The sequence below is a fragment of the Apostichopus japonicus genome, chromosome 17, assembly GCF_037975245.1.
Source record: "Apostichopus japonicus isolate 1M-3 chromosome 17, ASM3797524v1, whole genome shotgun sequence".
NCBI classification, from domain to species: domain Eukaryota; kingdom Metazoa; phylum Echinodermata; class Holothuroidea; order Aspidochirotida; family Stichopodidae; genus Apostichopus; species Apostichopus japonicus.
In genome coordinates, this window is record NC_092577.1 from 664,912 (window position 1) to 688,612 (window position 23,701).

Consider the following 23,701-nt stretch of genomic DNA (forward strand, 5'->3'; position numbering starts at 1 on the left):
ATGTGGGTTCATCCTACACAGTACAGTATATATTTGGTGTAAATAATCAGCTATCTGTGACTCTCATGGAGTAACCTATTTGTTCGTGTCTGTCATTCTTGGGCCAAGATTCCACCGGGCCGGTCTGACATTTCCCACAGACAAAACAAAATTAATAATTATAATCATAAAAAATAAATAAAAAACGGTACAAAACAAATAATGTAGAAGTTACTTCCAATAAATTGCTATTTATACGATTGATTGATTTATTTTCATTAGATCTGTACAAACTCTGCAACCAAAACATTGAGAAATAATCATGATAGAAAATGAGAAAGGAATCTTTGTTTTATAGAACATATAAATATTAATACTGAACAAAAAGACAAAGAGAGCGATAGTAACTAACGTCATGATAAAGTTTACGTAAAGCGAGCATTCTATACGTGTTTTATAATTTATTCTTTGTTAATTACACCAATCATAATTTTGAGATCTAATGATAATGAAGCTTGTGTTACAACTAAAATATTCTTAAAAACAAAAATTGACCACAATAGCTTTATTGCCTACCATCTGTAGCACAAATAATAAAAATATATATTATTCATATACTTAACAATATTTAACGTGCCAAAAGTGAATGAACAGCTTAATTATTATAGATCCTGAAATTTAATGTGATTATGTCAATATCTGGTGATATTTTATAATTTTACTTAACAGTAAAATCTGAAGTATTTTAAGTTTGCTCTGTAATCTTAGCTGGCCATAATTATTAAAGGAATGATCTAGACGTTTGAAAATGAAGGGGAAAAGACCCAGGCAGGCACACATAGCTATCATCGTCTGCCTAAGTTTGATGAAGATCTCTGTAATGAACAACTTGCCCCAAACATATAAACGTTAACATAGATGATCATATTAACTCTTAGGGTGATATGACAGTTTGAATGTTCCTTCACATTATGATACACCGGAGACTTGATCAAGTCTAAATATGATATCATAGCACTAGATAATGGTAGAATTGATGATGTTATGCTTTATTTATTACATAAATCAGAAATATTGTATTCGTTTACATGACCTAATGATGACATTGTTTTAAAAGTCAATATTGTTTTACATCCAACTTGTACATATGAAAAGAAAACCAATGTTAACATGTTGCACCTCTTAGTGGCACTTTATGGCATCCTACGGTGACAAAAGGGCAACCACCAATCACCAATTACCAACACCAACCACCAACCACCTATCACCAATCACCAACCATCAATCACCAACTACCAATTACCAACCATCAATCAAGACTTGCAGTCATTGTAAAGCTAGGATATCTCTCAAACCGCGCACGATTTTTCTTAGTTGATTAGTGGCGGTTGTCCATCACAAGAATATCTATCATTTAAGGGATGGCTTCTTTCTCGTTTGGAATTGCGGCGGTCAATATAGTTTCTGCATATGACACGTTCCTGCGTGGATTCTCTTTGCTCAGAACGATTCCTCGGAGGTTGTGACATACGCAACGTAGTAATTGCATAACAAGCACAAACCATGGACGTGAATAACTCATGCTGAAATCGTGGCGTCTCCATATAGTTACAGAAAATGACTTTATCGGCACGATGTCAATGAGCAACCATATTTGATTTCATGACATTTGAACCTTGTAAGCAGGTACTCTCCAGTTTACTGTAATGATGTCTTTGCCCCACTGTTTACATTTTATTTAATGAACAAAATGACGGTACTTTGACGGTTTTCTTGAAGCGATAGATGGCGGGCTTTCTTTGGACAGTCTGCTTGACTCGATGGCTATGAATTCATCCATAGACAGAAGCTCATTATCTAGAAGCAAAAAGAATGAAATGACTCATGAATACACAGAGAATGAATTAGGATTTCCATTCAGCCAGTTGCTGTAATACAATTGTTCCATACACCATCGTTGTTGAAGTGCGCCATTGACGATTTTGCTTCCAGTGCTAAAGTATTCTGCCCCCCCCCCCCCACCGTGCTTCAAAGCACTTGTATTGACAGTATGAACAGTTTTGAACATTTCTCTGCTAGAAACATGACATTCAAACTGCTTATAGGCTACTGTCTCCACAATTGTCCTGACAGGGGGGGGGGGGGGGTTAGTGAACTAGTAAGATGAAATACGAATTGCCTGCAAAAAGTGCGCAGATCATTATAAAGAAGAAAATGATCTATATATATCGTAACTATCAGAATAGTTTGATTCATATTATTACATTGATATATGGATCTAGATGGATCAGCTTGAATTACCTCCCACCATTCACGCTCCCCTCCCCTCCCCCACCCCCCGCCCCGCCCCGCCCCGCCCCGCCCCTCCCCAACCAGGAATATAGAATGACTCTAAATGTGTGTGTAACTACTCAGTGTTTTATTGTTCTTTATTGAATGTCTTAATAATGGACACGAGAACTTACCATCCACATCTGCTTGATCTAGAAGCCGTACAAATTCTCTGACACCATTGTTGTTGAAGTGCGCCATCGACCATTCACACGCATCTATGAATCCATCTTTATTTTCATCCAAAGCAAGAAAGGTTTCATCTGGTATCGAGTCTTCAAGACGATCGAACAAAGCTCTGGAAAATGATCAGAATATAGACTGACGTAAATACTGACGTAATAACTGACGTTAATACTGGCGTAATAACTGACGAAAATACTGGCGTAAATAACTGACGTAAATACTGACGTAATAACTGACGTAAATACTGACGTAATAACTAACGTAATAACTTACGAAAATACTGACGTAAATACTGACGTAATAACTGACGAAATAACTGACGAAAATACTGACGTGATAACTGACGTACATACTAACGTAATAATTGGAGTACATACTGACGTAAATATTGACGTAATTACTGCCGTAAATACCGACGTTTTATCTGACGTTAAAACTGACGTGAATATCGACGTAATAACTGACGTACATACTGACGTAAATATTAACGTACGGTAATAACTGACGTAAATACTGACGAAAATTCTGGCGTAATAGCTGACGTTAATAGTGGAGTAATTACTGACGTCAATGCTGACGTAATAACTGACGTAATAAATAACCTTGCGTATGCTCAGATTGTCATCACTCATGGTGAAAATTACAACTTCATATATGGTACATGCACCTTAAATGACTATAAATAATCACATATCACAGTACTATATATTTGAACATGACTCATACAGCTGACAACAAACATAACTTGGAAATGTTATGTTTATTGATGATTGTAGAAGAGTCTGATATCCTTGAAAGTTATCACGGTAGTTTAAAGTTCGTAAGTCGTTCTCAAATAACAGAAGTGTGATGAGAGAGCTGCACCGTTTAACAATCTATCAACAAACACGCTTTGTAAGTCTATTTCAAGAATGACGTGACGTCACTTTTTCATGATGTCAATTTTTTGTTACAGTGTAGAATATTATTATGTTATATTACGACTCGAAATTATTTTAATGTGTTCTGGAAATTTGACATGGCGTAGTCTAGAAGACCAACTGTAGTGGAAACGGCTGTTTTATGGCTTAAAATCCAGGTAATATGCAGGGAGAAATGTATTGGACGCTCACCATGATCAGCGGACCGGGTATTCTTAAAATATAAACTAAACATCCTGACGAAATTCAAAGTACTGTTGCTGATACTACACTGTTAGCCTAAACAATTAACCACATTTAAGTTATACAACCGAGATCTTAGACACATGCACTATACTGTTATTAAACAATGGGTAACATGACATGCAAACACACACTGTAACATGGAGTTGCGGCGGGGTGGGACCGGGCGGGTGGGGGTGGTGGGGGTGGTGGGGAGGCGCTGCCCCATCCTTAATCGTCCGTCGGGGGTAAACGTCATTGTGTGGAATTTACTTATAGTCAAGAAGAATAATTCCACTCATTCGGACCTTTGACGCCTTTCGATAAAGATTCACGTACCTACCTGAATCACCCCCACCCCCTCCCCTCCACCCTCGTCTTTGATAACATGAGCATGACACTGTTATTATAGCTTTGGATATTTACCCTTAAACCATAAATGGACAGGCATAACATAGTTAAACGACTTACCTCTTAAATTAGCTGGTTTTCCGCCTATGTTATATACATGAAGGGTGCAATATATCACACACATGGTGGAACTATCGAGTGATATAAACCACATTATTATAACATGCGGACACAAAAAGAAAGAAATGAGTTACCTTTTAGATTTGCTGTTGTAGTGCGATGCCGGAGGTACATTATTAGCTCCAAAATATGCTTTATCGCTATCACCCTTCTTATTTCCAGACTGGCCTTGTGGACCACACCCTAGCACCACTGAAGTAAGAACTAAGAGAAGTAAAAGAGTCTGAGAGAGGAACGATTCCATCTTTATCAGGTTTCTTGTTAGATAAGTTGAGTTGAGCAATAGAGTGGATGTTGATGAGAATGATAATGGTTGGAACAGAACAGAACAGGGGTTTATATAGGATGTCAGTTACTTGTTAAAATAAGAAATGTAAAAGTTACGACAATCATTTATGTTTCTGGGTAATCCCAAGGAACTACAAACTGACTGGTTGCGTAACTCTTTAAAGTGAGCTACCAGGAACTTCCCTTTTGTAAACGACGTCAGTGTGAACAAGCGACGACACTATAACGAAAAGAAGTATTTTTGATGATCATGCATTTGACCTCTGACGATAATGCATTTGACCTTTGAGTCGTTTTAACATAATCGATATCTCTTCCTTTCGCGTGTTCCTTACTTAACGTGACATTTAAAGTACAGTCAGTTTTAAATTCCATAAAGATGATTAAATTCTATAAATTCATAAAAAAAAAACGTTCATATACGAGTAAAATTCCATGAACTTGTTTACCCGCCTTTCATTTAGTAATATTTTTCAGAAAAAAGACAAGGTGTTGAGTAAAATAAGAATCAGGTTGTTTTAATCAACTGTCACAAACTTCAACACAGAGATTTTTTCCTTTGTTGGTCATATCTTGTAGTGAATCCATACTCGTATTCGAGCATACTACTCTAGCATATTCTAGCATACTATTCGAGCATATTCTAGCATACTAAATGGCATCAGTGTACCCAATATCAGAAAATGGCAACTCAATATCATCATATTCTAAAAAATCATTTAATTTACCAGTTCTTGAGTTAAAATCCCCAACAAGACAGATTAATGCACTGTAGGTTGATTTAAAGTAATGCAATCGGCTGAAATATCATCAAATAAATCCTGACTGAAATACCTAGAACAATCATGGGGGATATAAACAGCACCAAGAATGAAATCGTGATCACAAAAGTTGATTTTGAGCCATAATATGCAATCAGAAGTCATATTATGGATAATTGTGAAACTACATGGAAAGTTATTTGAAACAAAACGAGGATGCAGTAACATATGTTGTTCAATTTGACCAATCAGTGTCCAGGACTATGTGTATTCTCCGTCACGTCCGAAACAGGCGAGATTCGTGATTGACAGCTTGGAAGTAGTGTTTTAGTCATCATTTACTCGTTGACATTGTGCATGCAGGGGCGTATCCAGGGGGGCGCAACAGGCGCGCGCCCCCCTATTGGCCGTCACCAAAAAAAAAAAAAGTTTAGCAAAAAAAAAAAAAAAAAAATTGATGACGACCCTTATGTGAGATGTCGGTGATCGCTCAACCCCCCCTCCCCCCCTCCCGTATGCTTTATTTTTTGTTTGCAAAAAAAAGGTTCTGGCGAAGTTCGGCGGCATAATAGTTTTAGAAACATATATAGATGGTAATTGTGTTTGTATTATCACTATAAACACTAAGTGACATGCCAGCCATACTAAATTGTGCATTTTGTGTCCATATTTACTGGAAATGTTGCTTATTATTAAGGTCGAAAATGGATCACATATGGCCATGGGCGGCGATCCTGGGTGGAGGGGGGATATATCCCCCCATGAAAATGGGTGGAGGGGATGTAATGCACCATATCCCCACCCCCCACCAAATGCCAGGGATAAGAATATTTTCATGCCTACATTTATGCATCTTCGTTAATGTACGGCTCTTTTTAGCTTCATTTCTCGCCTACCATAAACGCAGTGCGATCTTTTCAAATAAAGCGTCTTTATAAAGCAAAAATAGTTGACTGTAGGCTTCATTGGCCCTATAACAACAAAATGTATTATTGCGCCCACGGTATTGATATAGTACATATATGCACCCTCATAGTATTCATATAGGGCCTACACACGCACATGTTCCCTCGAACAATCTCATGTAACCAGGGTAATGCTTAATACACGTTTCACCTGGATGCCCTAGCAATCGGTACCTAGGAATGTAACTATGTGTAATTGTGTATTGCATGTGTATAGGCCTGTAATAGCCTGCATGAGGCCATTTTCTTCATCGAATAATATAAAAGAGCTCTCGAACATTCTAACGTTGCGCCTGAAACAAGATTGACAGGGGCAATTTTCCCAAAATAACACCCGAAATTAAAAAAAAAAGTATTTTGGATCCTGATTATGAGATATTTCGGACATGACATCCCTATTTTAAAATTGGGTATATGCCGCTTGGAAACCTCGGGAAGTGCCGTTTCCGGCCATCTAGAGGGTTTGTTAATCCCAAAATTTTCTCGTACGCTTCGCGCCAACTCATGGTGGCGCTACGCTTAGATAGTCAACAAGGTCACACCCCCCCCCCCACTCGGAAGTACGGATCGCCGCCCATGCATATGACACCATTTTGCATTTCAGCCCTTCTTCGAAAGCAAAAATTGTACACCCCTCCCCTTAGACCCATCCCCCAGGACGGCGATCATTCATGCCTGGCGCCCCCCCCCCTATTGGAAAATCCTGGATACGCCCCTGGCATGGTAGCTAGAGTACTGTTTATAAACATTACACAATATAGCCTACGTTGGTCTTCGTTCAAGATCAAACACCGAAGGTTACTTCCTTAACGAAATTACATCGAAGGTGTTGCAGTAACAAACATGTTTTTTCTTTTCTTTTCTTTTCTTTCTTCAGGGAGTCTTCCACATTGTTAAGCTTTTAAGCTTTATGGAAGACTTCCTCCACTTTGTACTTTTGTGGCAAACAAATAAATATATAATAACAAAGCCCTCCATCGAATATGATTAACTGACTAACTTTGTACTTCAACACGCAATACAATGACATGCGTTTGTATAATAGAAATACTGTTTACTCTGATTTGGAATTTCTAAAGCGGTTAAGCCACATGTTCCGCGCAGTTCTTTGTGTATATAGGACTTGCGAGTGATACATGACACCATTTCTATTTGTGGTTCATTGCGTACTGTGTAGCTATAAAATTTGTCGCAAGCTACAAGATATATATTTATAAGTAGAACTTGCCTCCCTTTGGCAAGTAGGCAGTTGTTTGACTTCCTTCAAATGCAGACGGAATACGGAGAGAAAAACATGCAACTAAATGGAAAAGTTATTAAAATCTTTTTCTATATTAAAAACTAAGTTCGAGCGGTTTCTGCCTGCGCCCCTAGAAACACGCCCTAAAAAGTCTAGCTACGCCCCTAATTTTAATAAATAATGTATCAAGTGACTGCAATGTTACTTTTTTCTTTTACATGACAAGAGACAGAGTAGAAGACCTGGCATTTCCTAGCAGGATTATGTTTTTGGAGTAGACTAATGAACTCATGTTTATTGAAACATTGAACATTGAATTAGATACATATAATGTACAATGAGATGAAAGCAAGCAGGTGAAGAAAGGGCAGCTGTTAGAGGTGACGGGGGGGGGGGGTGTAGGATACAAACTACGTAGAGAACTGTTACAGATAAAGAGAGAGTTATTGACACGTTGAGGTCACTTCCCCCCCCCCACCCCCGTGCAGTCCTCGTCCTAGCACCCCTCCCCATCCTTCCGAATCTTGATTAGTTGAGTGGAATTGCTTTGTTTGCGCCACGTTTCCAATCTATATCTTCACTGCACCCAATTGCATTATCATCCACACTAGCAAACCTTGAGTTAAACTTTTGTTTCGACATGAAGGGTCCATGCCATGCGCATCTCTCACCTCGGACACGAATGTGTTAGGGGTGCAAAACCTTGACCTAAAAACAAATAGGAAAAGGTTGGGTGGTTGGACTGTGGGATGGAGTTGCTGTTATAAACTAATACAGTCCTGTGCCAGGGCTTGAGAAGGGGTAGGGGGTGGGGTAGGGGTGGGGTAGGGAGGGAGGGAGGGGAAGACCAGGGACAGGTGCTTTATAGAAGTATATATATATATATATATATATAAAGAGGGAAAGAAAATTCAACGGTGCAAGCAGGGCATTAATTGAATCCCACTGAATCCAATCATTTCAATGTGAATCATGCAGAATTAGGTATATTCCAAAGATAACAAGGAAGTACCTTTGTGAGGTCACCTGTCCGTGCGAGGCTCCTAGACGAGTAGCTTCCTTCACCTGTAACCACTTCTGTCAGTTCTTAAGATCCTTTCACCTTTGTCATTCGAGTAGTGAGTTAAAGGACGCAATAGAGCGGAAATGTGGTAGTTAGATTAATTGTTTGGCTTAGCTTTGATTGTTTCCTCTATTCTCAATCGTCCTTCTCTACCAAGGTAAAAATGTTCTTCAAATAAAAATGAAGAAAAAAACAGATTCGCCTTACAAATGTGCTGCAGTCTTATACAATAATAAAGTAAATAGTCCAGCCCAGTCTACTGAGCATGCGCATAAGAGCGTATATTTGAAAGTTTTATGCACCACGTGATTTTTCAACTCAATGTACCTATATGTTAGGCTTCGTGTAGTACAGACCACAATATAGTCAAACGTGGGGGTGGGGTGTCTCCCCCTCCCCCCCCATAATTTACTTGAATCTTCAATTGTTGGAAATTCGTTGGTCAAAACTATGACAGAAGGACAATATTTTCTATGTAAAATCTCTTAAAATAACTTAAGTCGATCCACTCTTGACAGGATGATTTCATTTCTGGCTCAATCATATTAGGGTATTTCGGATATTTCTAATTTAAGGCTTACATTAGTACATGATTTGACGAAATTTGAATTTAAAATTGACCGAAATCATGTTTCTAACTCCTTGTGCAACCCATAATAATGTTGAAAATACTACAAACTAACTTCAAAATTGTCTGAATACGGCCAATTGGCGTTCGATCTAGCACCTTAACATATTACTAAGTACCCGGTATAGCGTATTTAAGGTACATTGACAACCTGCTCGTGCTATGCTGCTGAAAATTTCCAACTTGCGGTACGACACCCCTCCTTACGAATTAACCCAGTTGGAAAGTTATGATTCTAGTTGGAATATTATGATTCTACACCCCCCCCCCCCTCCCCCAATCACAAGACCCTAGCAACGTCCCTGGTTGTAGTCCATACGAAACGAACTAATTACATGAACGAGTGATTGAATCTGAGTGTGGCCATTATTTGACTTTTCATAGCATACTTTGTCCATAGTTAGTAAATTTGGTGGTCACTGGACTGCTAGCAGGACTTGTGTGGCTCCGATAGGCAGAGGCAAGTGATATCGTTTTAGATATCACCTTAAGTATCAGCAATCAAGGAAACGTTGATAAGCTTTGACATCTGTATACTCGTACTCATGTCTTCATCCTCGTCCTCATGTCTTCAGCCTCGTACTCATGTCTTCATACTCGTACTCATGTCTCTATCCTCGTACTCATGTCTTCATCCTCGTACTCATGTCTCTATACTCGTACTCATGTCTTCATACTCGTACTCATGTCTCTATCCTCGTACTCATGTCTTCATCCTCGTACTCATGTCTTTATCCTCGTACTCATGTCTCTATCCTCGTACTCATGTCTCTATACTCGTACTCATGTCTTCATACTCGTACTCATGTCTCTATCCTCGTACTCATGTCTTCATCCTCGTACTCATGTCTTTATCCTCGTACTCATGTCTTCATCCTCGTACTCATGTCTTTATACTCGTACTCATGACTTTATACTCGTACTCATGTCTTCATCCTCGTACTCATGTCTTCATCCTTGTATTCATGTCTTTATACTCGTACTCATGTCTTCATCCTCGTACTCATGTCTTCATCCTCGTACTCATGTCTTCACCCTAGTTCTCATGTCTTCATCCTCGTACTCATGTCTTCATACTCGTACTCATGTCTTCATACTCGTACTCATGTCTCTATCCTCGTACTCATGTCTTCATCCTCGTACTCATGTCTTTATACTCGTACTCATGTCTTCATACTCGTACTCATGTCTCTATCCTCGTACTCATGTTTTCATCCTCGTACTCATGTCTTCATACTCGTACTCATGTCTTCATCCTCGTACTCATGTCTTCATCCTCGTACTCATGTCTTCATTCCCGTGCTCATGTCTTCATCCTCGTACTCATTTCTTTATCCTCGTACTCATGTCTTTATCCTCGTACTCATGTCTTTATCCTCGTACTCATGTCTTCATCCTCGAACTCATGTCTTCACCCTAGTTCTCATGTCTTCATCCTCGTACTCATGTCTTCATACTCGTACTCATGTCTTCATACTCGTACTCATGTCTCTATCCTCGTACTCATGTCTTCATCCTCGTACTCATGTCTTTATACTCGTACTCATGTCTTCATACTCGTACTCATGTCTCTATCCTCGTACTCATGTCTTCATCCGCGTACTCATGTCTTCATACTCGTTCTCATGTCTTCATCCTCGTACTCATGTCTTCATCCTCGTACTCATGTCTTCATTCCCGTACTCATGTCTTCATCCTCGTACTCATTTCTTTATTCTCGTACTCATGTCTTTATCCTCGTACTCATGTCTTTATCCTCGTACTCATGTCTTCATCCTCGTACTCATGTCTTCACCTTAGTTCTCATGTCTTCATACTCGTACTCATGTCTTCATACTCGTACTCATGTCTTTATCCTCGTACTTATGTCTTCATACTCGTACTCATGTCTTTATACTCGTACTCCTGTCCGTATACTTTGTACATTGTACATAGAAAACAAGTATGTCGTGTATCCTATACTAGCCTCTATAGGAAAGTAACGGGAATTGTTAACTTCATTTGAAAAGTGATAGCATTCTGCAAGTTTTTGAAGACTTTGGTATTTTAAACTTATAATACCTAAGAGATATGACTAGGATAAGTTCAGATGTATTAAAAGAAGATATGATGCAGTTTATAGAGAAGTAAGTAATTTCATTTATTTTCACACGGCATCTTTCCCTCGAGTATGATTATTATGCCTGTCGTGTGTTAGTTTCATTTTCGATGTCCGGCAACGAACCATCTTAGTTTCCTCGACGTCAGTCTATTCCACTCATGAATGTCAAAAATTCTGCTTCCTGCATTAGGATGAAGAGGTCTCGATTAGGATGAAATAGTTCCGATTGCTACCGAAGTTATTACCCCAGATGGCCTCGATTAGTCCTGGGACTGCCCCACTCCGACGAAATGAATCAAAACACCCTCCTATATAGTCAACTAATAGCTCATATCATGCAGGGCTTTAACCTTACAAATATGTTACTTTCAGTTCTAAAATAGAAATGAAAATATTGAGATTCGTGTCTTCTCTAAATAAAACAAAAAAACACGGACGGCTTCCTCGCTCTTTTCCCTATCTCTCTTTTACCTTTACACTTTCCCCTCAAACTGCCGACTCATCATTCTCTCAAATTTCCTTTACCCGTGCCCTCAACTCTGACATCTTCACATACGGTACCACTCATCAGGGCGTACCGAACCTTTTATTTGCTCATATAAGATATCAATCTCATATCTAAGTTGATTATTTTTTATGATAAATCCTTATTTACATCAATAAATCATTTTCAATTAAATTAAGTAGTGGTAGCCCTTCACCAACTTGCAAAAAACATATTCCATTCAAAGTTTATAAGCTTAACGCGAAGGAATCTTGTGATCAAAAGTTCCATAAACAATCGTTTTGTAGCGAAATGACCCCGACCTTTGATCTTTCTTGCCCTTTTTTTTAACAACCTCTTAAACGAATACGCAGCCAATAGAAATATCATCGAAATGTTTCATCATAAAGACACATATTTTTTCGTATCGTTTATTTCGGCCGTTAAATCACAATGATGTACATTTGTTAATACATAGTTAAATAGCTATGAGGCAGCGGGACCAGAAGCAAGATACTTTTCGAGTCTGGTCCCCTGCAAAGTAAATCGAGAAAATACAATTTTATATAGAGAAAAGAAAATACCAAGAAAACACAAAGCAAAAGGACACACAAAGGGGTTTAACAGAACTGGGAAAGGAAACAGTAATACAAATCTTATAACACGGCAGAACTATACGAAAAAAAGATTCATTGATTAGATAATGTTTAAGATGTCTTTTATAAGATCAAATTTATTTGCTATTTCTAATGTTTTCACTTAGAGAATTTCAGAGGGCGACACCAGACCATCTAACCTGAGAATGATAAAGAATGATAGGTGTTTGTAACATATTAAAAGAACGAGTGTTGTATGAATGAAATATATATCATTATTATCATAAAAAAAAGTATGAAAAACATCTGGGAGTAACCCATTATAAAACTTAAAGAGAAAAAAATCATATTTATATGTATAGAGCTCATTTAGGGTAAGCAAGTTAAAGTTTTTGAAAAGGGTGCAGAATGTGAGATAAAAGAATAGTTTAAACCTGTTAATTGTACTACTTACATATGCAACATGTTTGCTGATGATAGAAACATGTTTTGTTTTCACTTTAGTTTTAAGTCAATATACAATCCTAGAAATTTAGCATAATCGAAGAGTTCATATACACTCCATCACTAACTACTGAGACTTTTGATTAGTCACAAAAACTGTTGTCAAACACCATTAATGTTCTTTTACCTATAGTAAGTGACAATCGATTCGATTTTAGCCGGTCAGAAAGTTGGAGGAATTCGTTACTGATATTTTGAAGAGCATTCTCTAAAGTTAGTGTTGGATAAAAAGAGTAGTGTCATCAGCAAACATGATAAAGGAAACTTTATGCAAAGACGTGTAAATATCATTTATATACATAATAAAAAGTAGTGGTCCTAAAATGGATCCTTGTGGAAAGCCAATATTGCAAGAAATACGTGAAGAGCTTACACCATTATACGACACAAACTGAAAACGAAGCATAAACAACTCTGGAACCAGGTTCAAGAAATTGTTTCGTCCGACAACTCAAGAAAAACCAGAGTAAATGATAATTTCCATTCTATTCACCAAACCTTTTCCAATAGTGACCTCTCTACATCTGGTCAAAATGGTGCAAAGTAGAGTAACCATGGCAACAATATATTTCATTCATGCAACGCTCGTTCTTAAAACATGTTACAAACACTATCATTCTTTATCATTCTCAGTATAGATGTTCTGGTGTCGCTTTCTGAAATTCTCTAAGTGAAAACGATCTCTCTACATCAGGTCAAAATGGTTCAAAGTAGAGGAACCATGGCAACGGATATGTCATTTCATTTTAATTTGTTCAAACGTCTTGTGTTGATCATCGCGCTCAAAATTCAAGTAGGAGACTGCAATCTCTTGTCCGAAACAACAGAGGGCGAGAATGAATATTGAATACTAACTGAAAGAGGCATTGGGGAAGAGGGGAAGGAGCAGAGTAGGAGCAAGGAAGGTGTAATGAAGATGTAGGGATGGTTTAGTGAAGATGCAGGGAAGATGCAGGGAAGACGCAGGGAAGGTGCAGGGAAGGAGCAGGGAAGGTTTGATGAAGATGTAGGGAAGGTGCAGGGAAGATGCAGGGAAGATGCAGGGACGATGTAGGAAAGATGCAGGGAAGACGCAAGGAAGACACAGGAGGTGGATTCCGATTATAGTAGGGAAGGGACTGGAGTGAGATAGCTATCCTGGTCCTTGTACCGTTTTTTATATTATTTCTAAACTTTACAAATCTAACTTTGCTTAACCCCCCCCCCCCCTCCCACCCACCCACCCACCCTAACTCACCCACCCACTCTTCTTCCCGACAAATCCTTCTCTAACACAAAAGACGATTTTCAAGAAAAAGTAATACTTCTATTTCATTTTGATTGTTTTATATTAATAAACAAATACTATATTGATATTACATGATACAACATGTGGTTATAAAGGTGATATTTGAATCGAGAATATAAAATATAGGAGCTTTCTCAGACATTTCACTCACATTGTTAACATTAGATTATAGATAAAAAGAGATCTAATAAATTAATTCACTTCGCTGAAATATATACCAACAATACATTTCTATTGGATCACTAACAATATAAATAAAATAAATAAATAAATAAATAATGATAAAATCTCAAATAACGCACAATATTTTTCTTGCTACAGTTTCACTATTCTACTGTAAAATAATGTCACGTGAACAGCCACATTTAATTTTTGACAGGAAGTCATCATCAAGCTTATAGCTATTTTAAAAAGCTTTCGACGAGTATGGTCACGTGACTAGCCGACATGCACACTCAGCACTGGGACTGTTAACTGCAGGCATGCGCAAAACTGTTGTTGCCTAGAAACGAAAGTTCAAAAGGTCAGACATACATCTGTGACAAAGATGTTACGCGCTTCACCATCAAATGACCTTCGGCCTCAACTGGTTAAGGCATCAAATCGGTGTTCAATGATGCCGATGTTGGCTATGCATTACTGAGAGTCTTTATTCAACAGTCTCTTTAATTTCATTCACAGATGGAATAAACTCTCTTAGTTTTCTTGCTATCCTTGTCGCTGTTTCTTTCTTCTCACTTGTTTTTGATTCGAAGAATATGAACTCGTTTAAAGACAGAAGCTCATTATCTAGAAAGAAGGAAAAGAATACAAAAATCGTCAATATTCAAATAATTATGATAACTAGTTAAAATAAATAACACATCTAAGAACATGACTAAATAAAATGATCATAAATACAATTAGTTAATAATTACAACAGGTCAAAGGTCATTTGGGAAGAATCAACATCTCATTGCAGTAAAAGAACAAAATAATTTCAAAATCCAATCAGCACAATTATTGCGCATGTGGGTTTGTGTGTGTGTATTAGCCTAAAAATGGTAACTACAGTGTATAGGTTAAGGTCAAGGGTATACTGTTGACTAAGTTGTAAAGGAAATGAAAATGGTCATTTGGATTGGCGAGGAATGCGCTGGTACTTTAATAAATAACTAATTTATAAAATGTTACATTCCTAAGAAGTCGACCCTCATCACAGAAACTTACTCTGAGAGACTACATATTATTCATAATATACACTTGGTACATGTGCCTACAACAAAATGGCTATTAGTGTACTCCAACGAGAAACTTCCAGGCGAAATAAGCTCGTCTTGTGAAAACTTTTAAATATTTAAGAATCAAAGTGGTTGATACATTTGAGCTCTTTACACACACCAAAGAAAAACATACACTCACACACACGCACACAAACATATACAAAATGAAAATGTAGTAATTGAATATATTATCTTACCATCCAAATCTGCTTGATCTAGAAGCCTTACAAATTCTCTGACACTATTGTTGTTGAATTGCACCATTGTCCATTCACACGCATCTATAAAACCATCTTCATTTATATCGAATCTGAGGAAGTCTTCTTCTGGTGTCATTCCTTCGAGATGATCGAACAAAGATCTGGAAATAAGTGAACACAATAAATAAGCTAAATGGACACAATAAATAACTTGAGGCAATCGGCTTCACTCTTCAAGAGCATCGTTCAGTTCTTAAATTGTAATGTTATTGTCACAGAACTTGTCAACAGTCTCCAAAACGTCAGTTGATTAAAACAATAAGTTCCTGCATTAAGTTTACACCCACCATACTCTCTTGAAGGACGTTTCTAGCTTTGCCTACTTTGCATAAACGAAACTGGACGGAAGCCATTGTTGTTTATGATATTTTTAACGGTTCATAGATATATGCAAATCGAGACTTTATGGTTTAAAAGGAAATAAAATCGTAGACACCATTTGTCAGGTTAGCTGACATAAAAACAACTTTGCATCCAAACTAGGTGTAATGCTTCATGAAGAGCCATCCAGTGTCTTAGGGGTAAACAAAGGGTAACAAAGAAACCACCCACACATACTGGAACTTTCGGCTGATATAAGCCATAATATTGTAACATGCGGACACATAAACAAAGAAAATACGTTACCTTTTAGATTTGCTGTTGTAGTGCGATGCCGGAGGTATATAATTAGCTCCGAGAAATCCTTTACTAGGATTACTCTTCTTATCTGTAGACTGGCTTTGTGGGCCACACCCTAGCACAACTGAAGTAATACCTAAGAGAAGTAAAAGAGTCTGAGAGAGGAACGATTCCATCGTTATCAGGTTCTTGTTTGATGAGCAGAGCTGAGCAATAGAGTGGACGTTTGATGACAATGATAATTGTTGGAACAGAACAGGAGTTTATAAAGGGTACAATTTCCTTCATTATATCAAACAAGAAGGATTTAACACATTACGCTCGTTTACGTCATGGTATCTCCGACGTTGCTATACCCTTTCCCTTTTTTAATATGCGTCATATGACTATAGTTATCTAATACTGGGAACTACCATTAATAATCAGGAAAAGACACTATTCGATTGTTTGTTTGAATAGGAGTTTGAACAGGAGTTTATAAAGGGTACAATTTCCTTCATTATTTCAAACAAGAAGGATTTTAACACATTACGCTCGTTTACGTCATGGTATCTCCGACGTTGCTATACCCTTTCCCTTTTTGAATATGCGTCATATGACTATAGTTATCTGATACTTGGGAAGTGCCATTAGTGATCAGGAAAAGACACTTTTCGATTACTTGTTTGAATAGGAGTTTGAACAGGAGTTTATAAAAGGTACAATTTCCTTCATTATATCAAACAAGAAGGATTTTTGCACATAACGCTCGTTTTACGTCACGGCTTCTCCGACGTTGATATATCTTTATTCCTTTTTTAATATGAGTCATATGACTATATTTATCTAATACTGGGAAATGACACTAGTAATCAGGAAAAGACACTATTCGATTGCATGTTTGAACCTTTGCATTGTCAGATCATTTAAACTGTCACCCTCTTCCTAACTTTACTTCTAAAAGTAGCACTGTCGACCAGGGGGGTAGGAGCCGGGCACCAGGGGCACGTGCCCACCCCCACTTTTTTTTCCAAAATAGCAAATGTGCCCTACTGGTAAATAAAATGTGCCCCTTTGATGAAAACCTGTCTTTTGGATATCTTAAGCCTTTATTCATTTTAATATTTTATCTTAATTATTTATTTTTAGACTGCACATGCTATTTTTAAAATGGCATCCTATATCTTTCTGTAGCACGGTTAACAATAAACAATCTCAATAAATAAAAAATCAGTGTTGCAGCGCACCATTATAGTATTGATAGCATACTAACACATCATATATATTTTAGTGATGTGGCCGGTGTGTATCGGTTTATAGCATAACGAGTGGTGGCTGTGGAATGAGGAAGTGCCACTCTGATGTTGTGTCCCCCACTTTTTGGACAATTTCCCACCACGATTCCATTGGTGACGTCGGGGAAACCCCGCGTTTGTCATACCATACGTGGTTATTTTTTTCAGGTTAAGATCAAGTCAGAAGTTGCAAAGTGTCTTTCGTTACTTGGGGAACTTCTTATTTACGTTTTATTCACGAATGTACCACACCAATCAAATAAAACTCCAGTCAAACTTCGGAGGAGTAGGAGGAGAGTAGGAGGGCATAGGAGAAGGGGTGGAGGGGGAGCAGGAACAAGGGGAGGGGTGAAGGAGGGGAAAGAGGGAGCAGAATTGTTGGGGTATTTCCTAAAATTACTGTAATTCTTGTCAACTTTAAGGCCACTGGCAGGCTTTTTGTGTTCTTTCGTTACGCGTTATTGAACTTTTTTCACATATTCATCAAGAGCGGATGTCCAACACAGATTTTGTGGCACCTATACAAGCCTGGTAGAATTTAAAAGGATATGTTAGCCAAACAATGTGCTTAGTTCATCAAACTGTGCAAACCAACCAACTTCTGAGCAATCGAGGACATGTTTCCGTTAACTGCTGTGACAATGGAATGAATTGAAAGGTCAATATTCTATATATCTGTAAATCCTGTCAATCTCCATGATTTGTAATGGGTCTTTTGTATTTAGATGTAACTAAAAATTTTAAGGACATTTTAGTGTTTACAAGGAAACATGAATATACTGTTAAATTAATTTAAAGCAAACCTGTCATGTGAGGTCCTTCCGAAATATTTTAATAGGAACCAGGAAATGAAGTCGTGTTAAGTAGTCCTTTGTTAATTCACTCAAGGCGAATATCGCTGTTCGTCTGTTTCTCGACTGATTAAACTTCAATTACCCGCTGAATGCACCTTTTTTCTGGGTACCTTAATGTTACTCTTAGGAAACAGATGCAGTATCTTGCTACTTGAGTGGGACAGCGATTCTGGAAACCGCCCATTAATTGAGTTTCTATTATATTTTGGCGATCATACCGAATGAGGATAATTAATGAAATGTTTCACAAACACTTTTTTCAACTTTACTAATATGTTTTAGCAAAAGAGACAATGTACCATAAATCATTGTGCCATATTCAATTAAATCAAGTAGTTGAAGCTCTCCAACAACTTGCAAGAAACATATTCCCTTCAAAAGTGTGTTAGTCTAAAGCGAAGAAATCTTGTTTATTTCTGCCATTAAATCACAATGATGTACATTTGTTAATACATAGTTATAGCAATGAGGCAGCGGGACCAGAAGTGCGATACTTTTCGAGTCTGGTCCCCAGCAAAGTAAAACGAGAAAATACAATGTTATATAGAGAAAAGAAAATACCAAGAAAACACAAAGCAAAAGGACACACAAAGGGGTTTAACAGAACTGGGAATGGAAACATTAATACAAAGCTCATAACAAGGCAGAACTATACGAAAAAAGAGTCATTGTTTAGATAATGTTTAAGATGTCGTTTATAAGATGAAAGTGATTTGCTATTTCTAATGTTTTCACTTAGAGAATTTCAGAGGGCGACACCAGACCATCTAACCTGCGAGAGATACATATGAGTCCTTGATATAGGTGTTTGTAACATATTATAAGAACGAGTGTTGTATGAATAGTATTTATTATACTATTATAATGAAAAAAGTATGAAAAAAATCTGGGAGTGACCCATTATAAAACCTAAAGAGAAAAATCCTATTTATATTTATAGAGCTCATTTAGGGTAAGCAAGTTAAAGTTTTTGAAAAGGGTGCAGAACGCGTGAGATAAAAGAATAGTTGTAATAATAATAAATGAACTTATAAAGCGCTAAAATCTACGAAGTATTCAATAGCGCTGTACAACCCTAATAGAACGCCAACTTGAAAAATGAGTCTTCAAGCAAGACTTGAACTGACTGAGAGTGGGAGAACTCCGCACAGATATGGGCAGACCATTCCAGAGCTTGGGCCCGGCTTATGGAAAGGCACGGTCGCCATAGGTTTTCAGTTTAGTTCTGGGAAAAGTGAGAGTGAGTGTATTTCTAGAACGCAAGGTATAACGAGTATTGACCTGGAAGGACAGATCGTCTGACAAATAGGCGGTTGTAACCTATTAATACATATGCAACATGTTTGCTGATGATAGAAACATGTTTTTCACTTTAGTTTTAAATCAATATACAATCCTAGAAATTTAGCATAATCGGATACACATTCCATCACAAATTACTGAGACTTTTTATTAGTCACAAAATCTGTTGTCAAACACCATTAATGTTGTTTTACTTATTAAGTGACAATCGATTCGATTTTAGCCGGTCAGAAAGTTTGAAGAATTCGTTTCTGACAATTTGAAGAGCATTCTCTAAAGTTTGTGTTGGATAAAAAGAGTAGTGTCATCAGCAAACATAATAAAGGAAACTTTATGCAAAGACGTGTAAATATCATTTATATACATAATAAAAAGTAGTGGTCCTAAAATGGATCCCTGTGGAAAGCCAATATTGCAAGAAATACGTGACGAGATTACACCATTATACGACACAAACTGATAACGAAAAGTAAATAACTCTGAAACCAGGTTAAAGATTTTTTCGTCCGACAACCAAAGATAAAACTCGGTAAATGATAATTTCCATTAAATTCACCAAACCTTTCCAATAGTGACCTCTCTACATCTGGTCAAAATGGTGCAAAGTAGAGTAACCATGGCAACGGATATGTCATTTCATAGTAATTTGTTCAAACGTCTTGTGTTGATCATCGCGTTCAAAATTCAAGTAGGAGACTGCAATCTCTTGTCCGACACAACATAGGGCGAGAATGAATATTGAATACTTATTGAAAGAGGCATTGAGGAAGAGGGGAGGGCGCAGGGAAGGAGCAGAGGAGGTGTAATGAAGATGTAGGGAAGATGCAGGGAAGACGCAGGGAAGGAGCAGGAGGTGGATTCCGGTTGTAGAAGGGAAGGGATTGGAGGGAGATACGTATAGGTTTTTTATTATTTATAAACTTTGTTATCCCCCCCCCCCCCACCAACCAACCCACTCTCCTTCCCGACAAAGCCTTCTCTAACACAAAAGACGATTTTCAAGAAAAAGTAATACTTCTATTTCATTTTGATTGTTTTAATATTAATAAACAAATACTATATTGACATTACATGATACAACATGTGGTTATAAAGGTGATATTTGAATCGAGAATATTCACGTCAGTGAGCATTTACTAAAGAATCTGAATAATAAAATAAAATATAGGAGCTTTCTCAGACATTTCACTCACTCACATTGTTAACATTAGATTATAGATAAAAAAGATCTAATATATTAATTCACTTCGCTGAAATATATACCAACAATACATTTCTATTGGATCACTAACAATGTAAATAAAATAAATAAATAAATAAATAAATAAATAAATAAATAAATAAATAAATAAATAATGATAAAATCTCAAATAACGCACAATATTTTTCTTGCTACAGTTTCACTATCCTACTGTAAAATAATGTCACGTGAACAGCCACATTTAATTTTTGACAGGAAGTCATCATCAAGCTTATAGTTATTTGAAAGAGCTTTCGATTATATGGTCACGTGATTAGCCGACAGGCACACTCAGGTCTGGGACTGTTAACTGCAGGCATGCGAAAAACTGTTGTTGCCTAGAAACGAAAGTTCAAAGGTCAGACATACATCTGTGACAAAGGTGTTACGCGCTTCACCATCAAATGACCTTCGACCTCAACTGGTTAAGGCATCAAATCGGTGTTCAAGGATGCCGATGTTGGTTATTTATCAAAGAGAGTCTTTATTCAACAGTCTCTTTAATTTCATTCACAGATGGAATAAACTCTCTTAGTTTTTTTGCTATCCTTGTCGCTGTTTCTTTCTTCTCATTTGTTTTTGATTCGAAGAATATGAACTCGTCTAAAGACAGAAGCTCATTATCTAGAAACAAGGAAAAGAATACAAAATTCTTCAATATTCAAATAATTATGATAACTAGTTAAACTAAACAACACATCTAAGAACGTAACTAAATATCATGATCATAAATACAAGTAGTTACTAATTACAACAGGTCAAAGGTCATTTGGGAAGACTCAACATCTCATTCCAGTAATTAAAAAAACTAAATAATTTCAAAATCCAATCAGCACAAATATTGCGCTTGTGTTTGTGTGTGTGTGTGTGTGTGCGCGGGATAGCCTATAAATAGATTAGGTCAAGGGTAATTAACTTTCATTAATCACTAATTAAAAAAATGGTATATTGCCAAGTCGTAGACCCTCATCACAGGAATCTTACTTTGATGTTTGTTTGTTATTCATAATATACACTTGGTACATGTGCCTACAACAAAATGGCCGTAAGTGTACTCCAACGACAAAATTACAAGCGAAAAATAAGCACGTCTTGTGAAGTCTTTTTAATATTAAAGAATCAATTTAAGTGGTTGATACATTTGAGCTAACTCTCTGATCCCTTTACACACACAAACGAAAAAACATACACTCACACACAAACATATACAAAATAAAAATGTAGTAATTGAAGATATTATCTTACCATCCAAATCTGCTTGATCTAGAAGCCTTATAAATTCTCTGACACTATTGTTGCTGAATTGCACCATTGTCCATTCACACGCATCTATAAAACCATCTTCATTTATATCGAATCTGAGGAAGTCTTCTTCTGGTGTCATTTCTTCGAGATGATCGAACAAAGATCTGGAAATAAGTGGACACAATAAATAAGTTAAATGGACACAATAAATAAATTGAGGCAATCGGCTTCACTCTTCAAGAGCATCGTTCAGTTCTTAAATTGTAATGTTATTGTCACAGAACTTGTCAACAGTCTCCAAAACGTCAGTTGATTAAAACAATAAGTTCCTGCATTAAGTTTACACCCACCATACTCTCTTGAAGGACGTTTCTAGCTTTGCCTACTTTGCACAAACGAAACGGGACGGAAGCCATTGTTGTTTATGATATTTTTAACGGTTCATAGATATATGCAAATCGAGACTTTATGGTGTAAAAGGAAATAAAATCGTAGACACCATTTGTCAGGTTAGCTGACATAAAACCAACTTTGCATCCAAACTAGGTGTAATGCTTCATGAAGAGCCATCCAGTGTCTTAGGGGTAAACAAAGGGTAACAAAGAAACCACCCACACATACTGGAACTATCGGCTGATATAAGCCATAATATTGTAACATGCGGACACATAAACAAAGAAAATACGTTACCTTTTAGATTTGCTGTTGTAGTGCGATGCCGGAGGTATATAATTAGCTCCGAGAAATCCTTTACTAGGATTACTCTTCTTATCTGTAGACTGGCTTTGTGGGCCACACCCTAGTACCACCGAAGTAAGACCCAAAAGAAGTAAAAGAGTCTGAGAGAGGAAAGATTCCATCGTTATTAGGTTTCTTGTTTGATGAGCAGAGCTGAGCAATAGAGTGGACGTTTGATGAGAGTGATAATTTTGGGAACAGAACAGGAGTTTATAAAGGGTACAATTTCCTTTATGATTTCAAACAAGAAGGATTTTAACACGTTACGCTCGTTTACGTCATGGTATCTCCGACGTTGCTATACCCTTTCCCTTTTTGAATATGCGTCATATGACTATATTTATCTGATACTGGAAAATGCCATTAGTAATCAGGAAAAGACACTATTCGATGGTTTGTTTGAATAGGAGTTTGAACAGGAGTTTATAAAGGGTACAATTTCCTTCATTATTTCAAACAAGAAGGATTTAACACGTTACGCTCGTTTACGTCATGGTATCTCCGACGTTGCTATACCCTTTCCCTTTTTGAATATGCGTCATATGACTATATTTATCTAATACTGGAAAATGCCATTAGTAATCAGGAAAAGACACTATTCGATGGTTTGTTTGAAGAGGAGTTTGGACAGGGGTTTATAAAAGGTACAATTTCCTTCATTATATCAAACAAGAAGGATTTTTGCACATAACACTCGTTTTACGTCACGGCTTCTCCGACGTTGATATATCTTTATTCCTTTTTTTAATATGCGTCATATGACTATATTTATCTAATACTGGGAAAGTCCATTAGTAATCAGGAAAAGACACTATTCG

General features: G+C 37.2%; 3 protein-coding genes across 3 annotated transcripts; all 3 read right to left on the bottom strand.

The window, feature by feature from the left end:
* Positions 1–224: 224 nt before the first annotated feature.
* On the bottom strand, positions 225–4,620 carry LOC139984846 (uncharacterized). The gene is made up of 3 exons (XM_071998947.1): positions 4,244–4,620; positions 2,445–2,608; positions 225–1,836 (listed from the first exon to the last, which is right to left on the bottom strand). The coding sequence occupies exons 1-3, from the start codon at positions 4,411–4,413 to the stop codon at positions 1,718–1,720; spliced, it is 453 nt and encodes a 150-aa protein (XP_071855048.1). The 5' UTR covers positions 4,414–4,620; the 3' UTR covers positions 225–1,717.
* A 9,488-nt stretch (positions 4,621–14,108) lies between these two features.
* On the bottom strand, positions 14,109–16,498 carry LOC139984847 (uncharacterized). The gene is made up of 3 exons (XM_071998948.1): positions 16,237–16,498; positions 15,547–15,710; positions 14,109–14,876 (listed from the first exon to the last, which is right to left on the bottom strand). Exons 1-3 carry the CDS (start codon positions 16,404–16,406, stop codon positions 14,737–14,739), a joined length of 474 nt encoding a protein of 157 aa, XP_071855049.1. The 5' UTR covers positions 16,407–16,498; the 3' UTR covers positions 14,109–14,736.
* A 4,494-nt stretch (positions 16,499–20,992) lies between these two features.
* Positions 20,993–23,075, bottom strand: LOC139984808 (uncharacterized). The gene is made up of 3 exons (XM_071998879.1): positions 22,836–23,075; positions 22,146–22,309; positions 20,993–21,524 (listed from the first exon to the last, which is right to left on the bottom strand). Exons 1-3 carry the CDS (start codon positions 23,003–23,005, stop codon positions 21,385–21,387), a joined length of 474 nt encoding a protein of 157 aa, XP_071854980.1. The 5' UTR covers positions 23,006–23,075; the 3' UTR covers positions 20,993–21,384.
* Positions 23,076–23,701: the final 626 nt, after the last annotated feature.

Excerpts from the sequence above, each read along its gene's own strand:
- LOC139984846 (XM_071998947.1), bottom strand. The coding sequence starts at position 4,413 with ATGGAATCGTTCCTCTCTCAGACTCTTTTACTTCTCTTAGTTCTTACT. Across the intron at positions 2,609-4,243 it reads TACAACAGCAAATCTAAAAG|AGCTTTGTTCGATCGTCTTG; the intron begins GTAACTCATTTC and ends ATCATTTTCCAG. Across the intron at positions 1,837-2,444 it reads AGATCAAGCAGATGTGGATG|ATAATGAGCTTCTGTCTATG; the intron begins GTAAGTTCTCGT and ends TTTTGCTTCTAG.
- LOC139984847 (XM_071998948.1), bottom strand. The coding sequence starts at position 16,406 with ATGGAATCGTTCCTCTCTCAGACTCTTTTACTTCTCTTAGGTATTACT. Across the intron at positions 15,711-16,236 it reads TACAACAGCAAATCTAAAAG|ATCTTTGTTCGATCATCTCG; the intron begins GTAACGTATTTT and ends ACTTATTTCCAG. Across the intron at positions 14,877-15,546 it reads AGATCAAGCAGATTTGGATG|ATAATGAGCTTCTGTCTTTA; the intron begins GTAAGATAATAT and ends CCTTCTTTCTAG.
- LOC139984808 (XM_071998879.1), bottom strand. The coding sequence starts at position 23,005 with ATGGAATCTTTCCTCTCTCAGACTCTTTTACTTCTTTTGGGTCTTACT. Across the intron at positions 22,310-22,835 it reads TACAACAGCAAATCTAAAAG|ATCTTTGTTCGATCATCTCG; the intron begins GTAACGTATTTT and ends ACTTATTTCCAG. Across the intron at positions 21,525-22,145 it reads AGATCAAGCAGATTTGGATG|ATAATGAGCTTCTGTCTTTA; the intron begins GTAAGATAATAT and ends CCTTGTTTCTAG.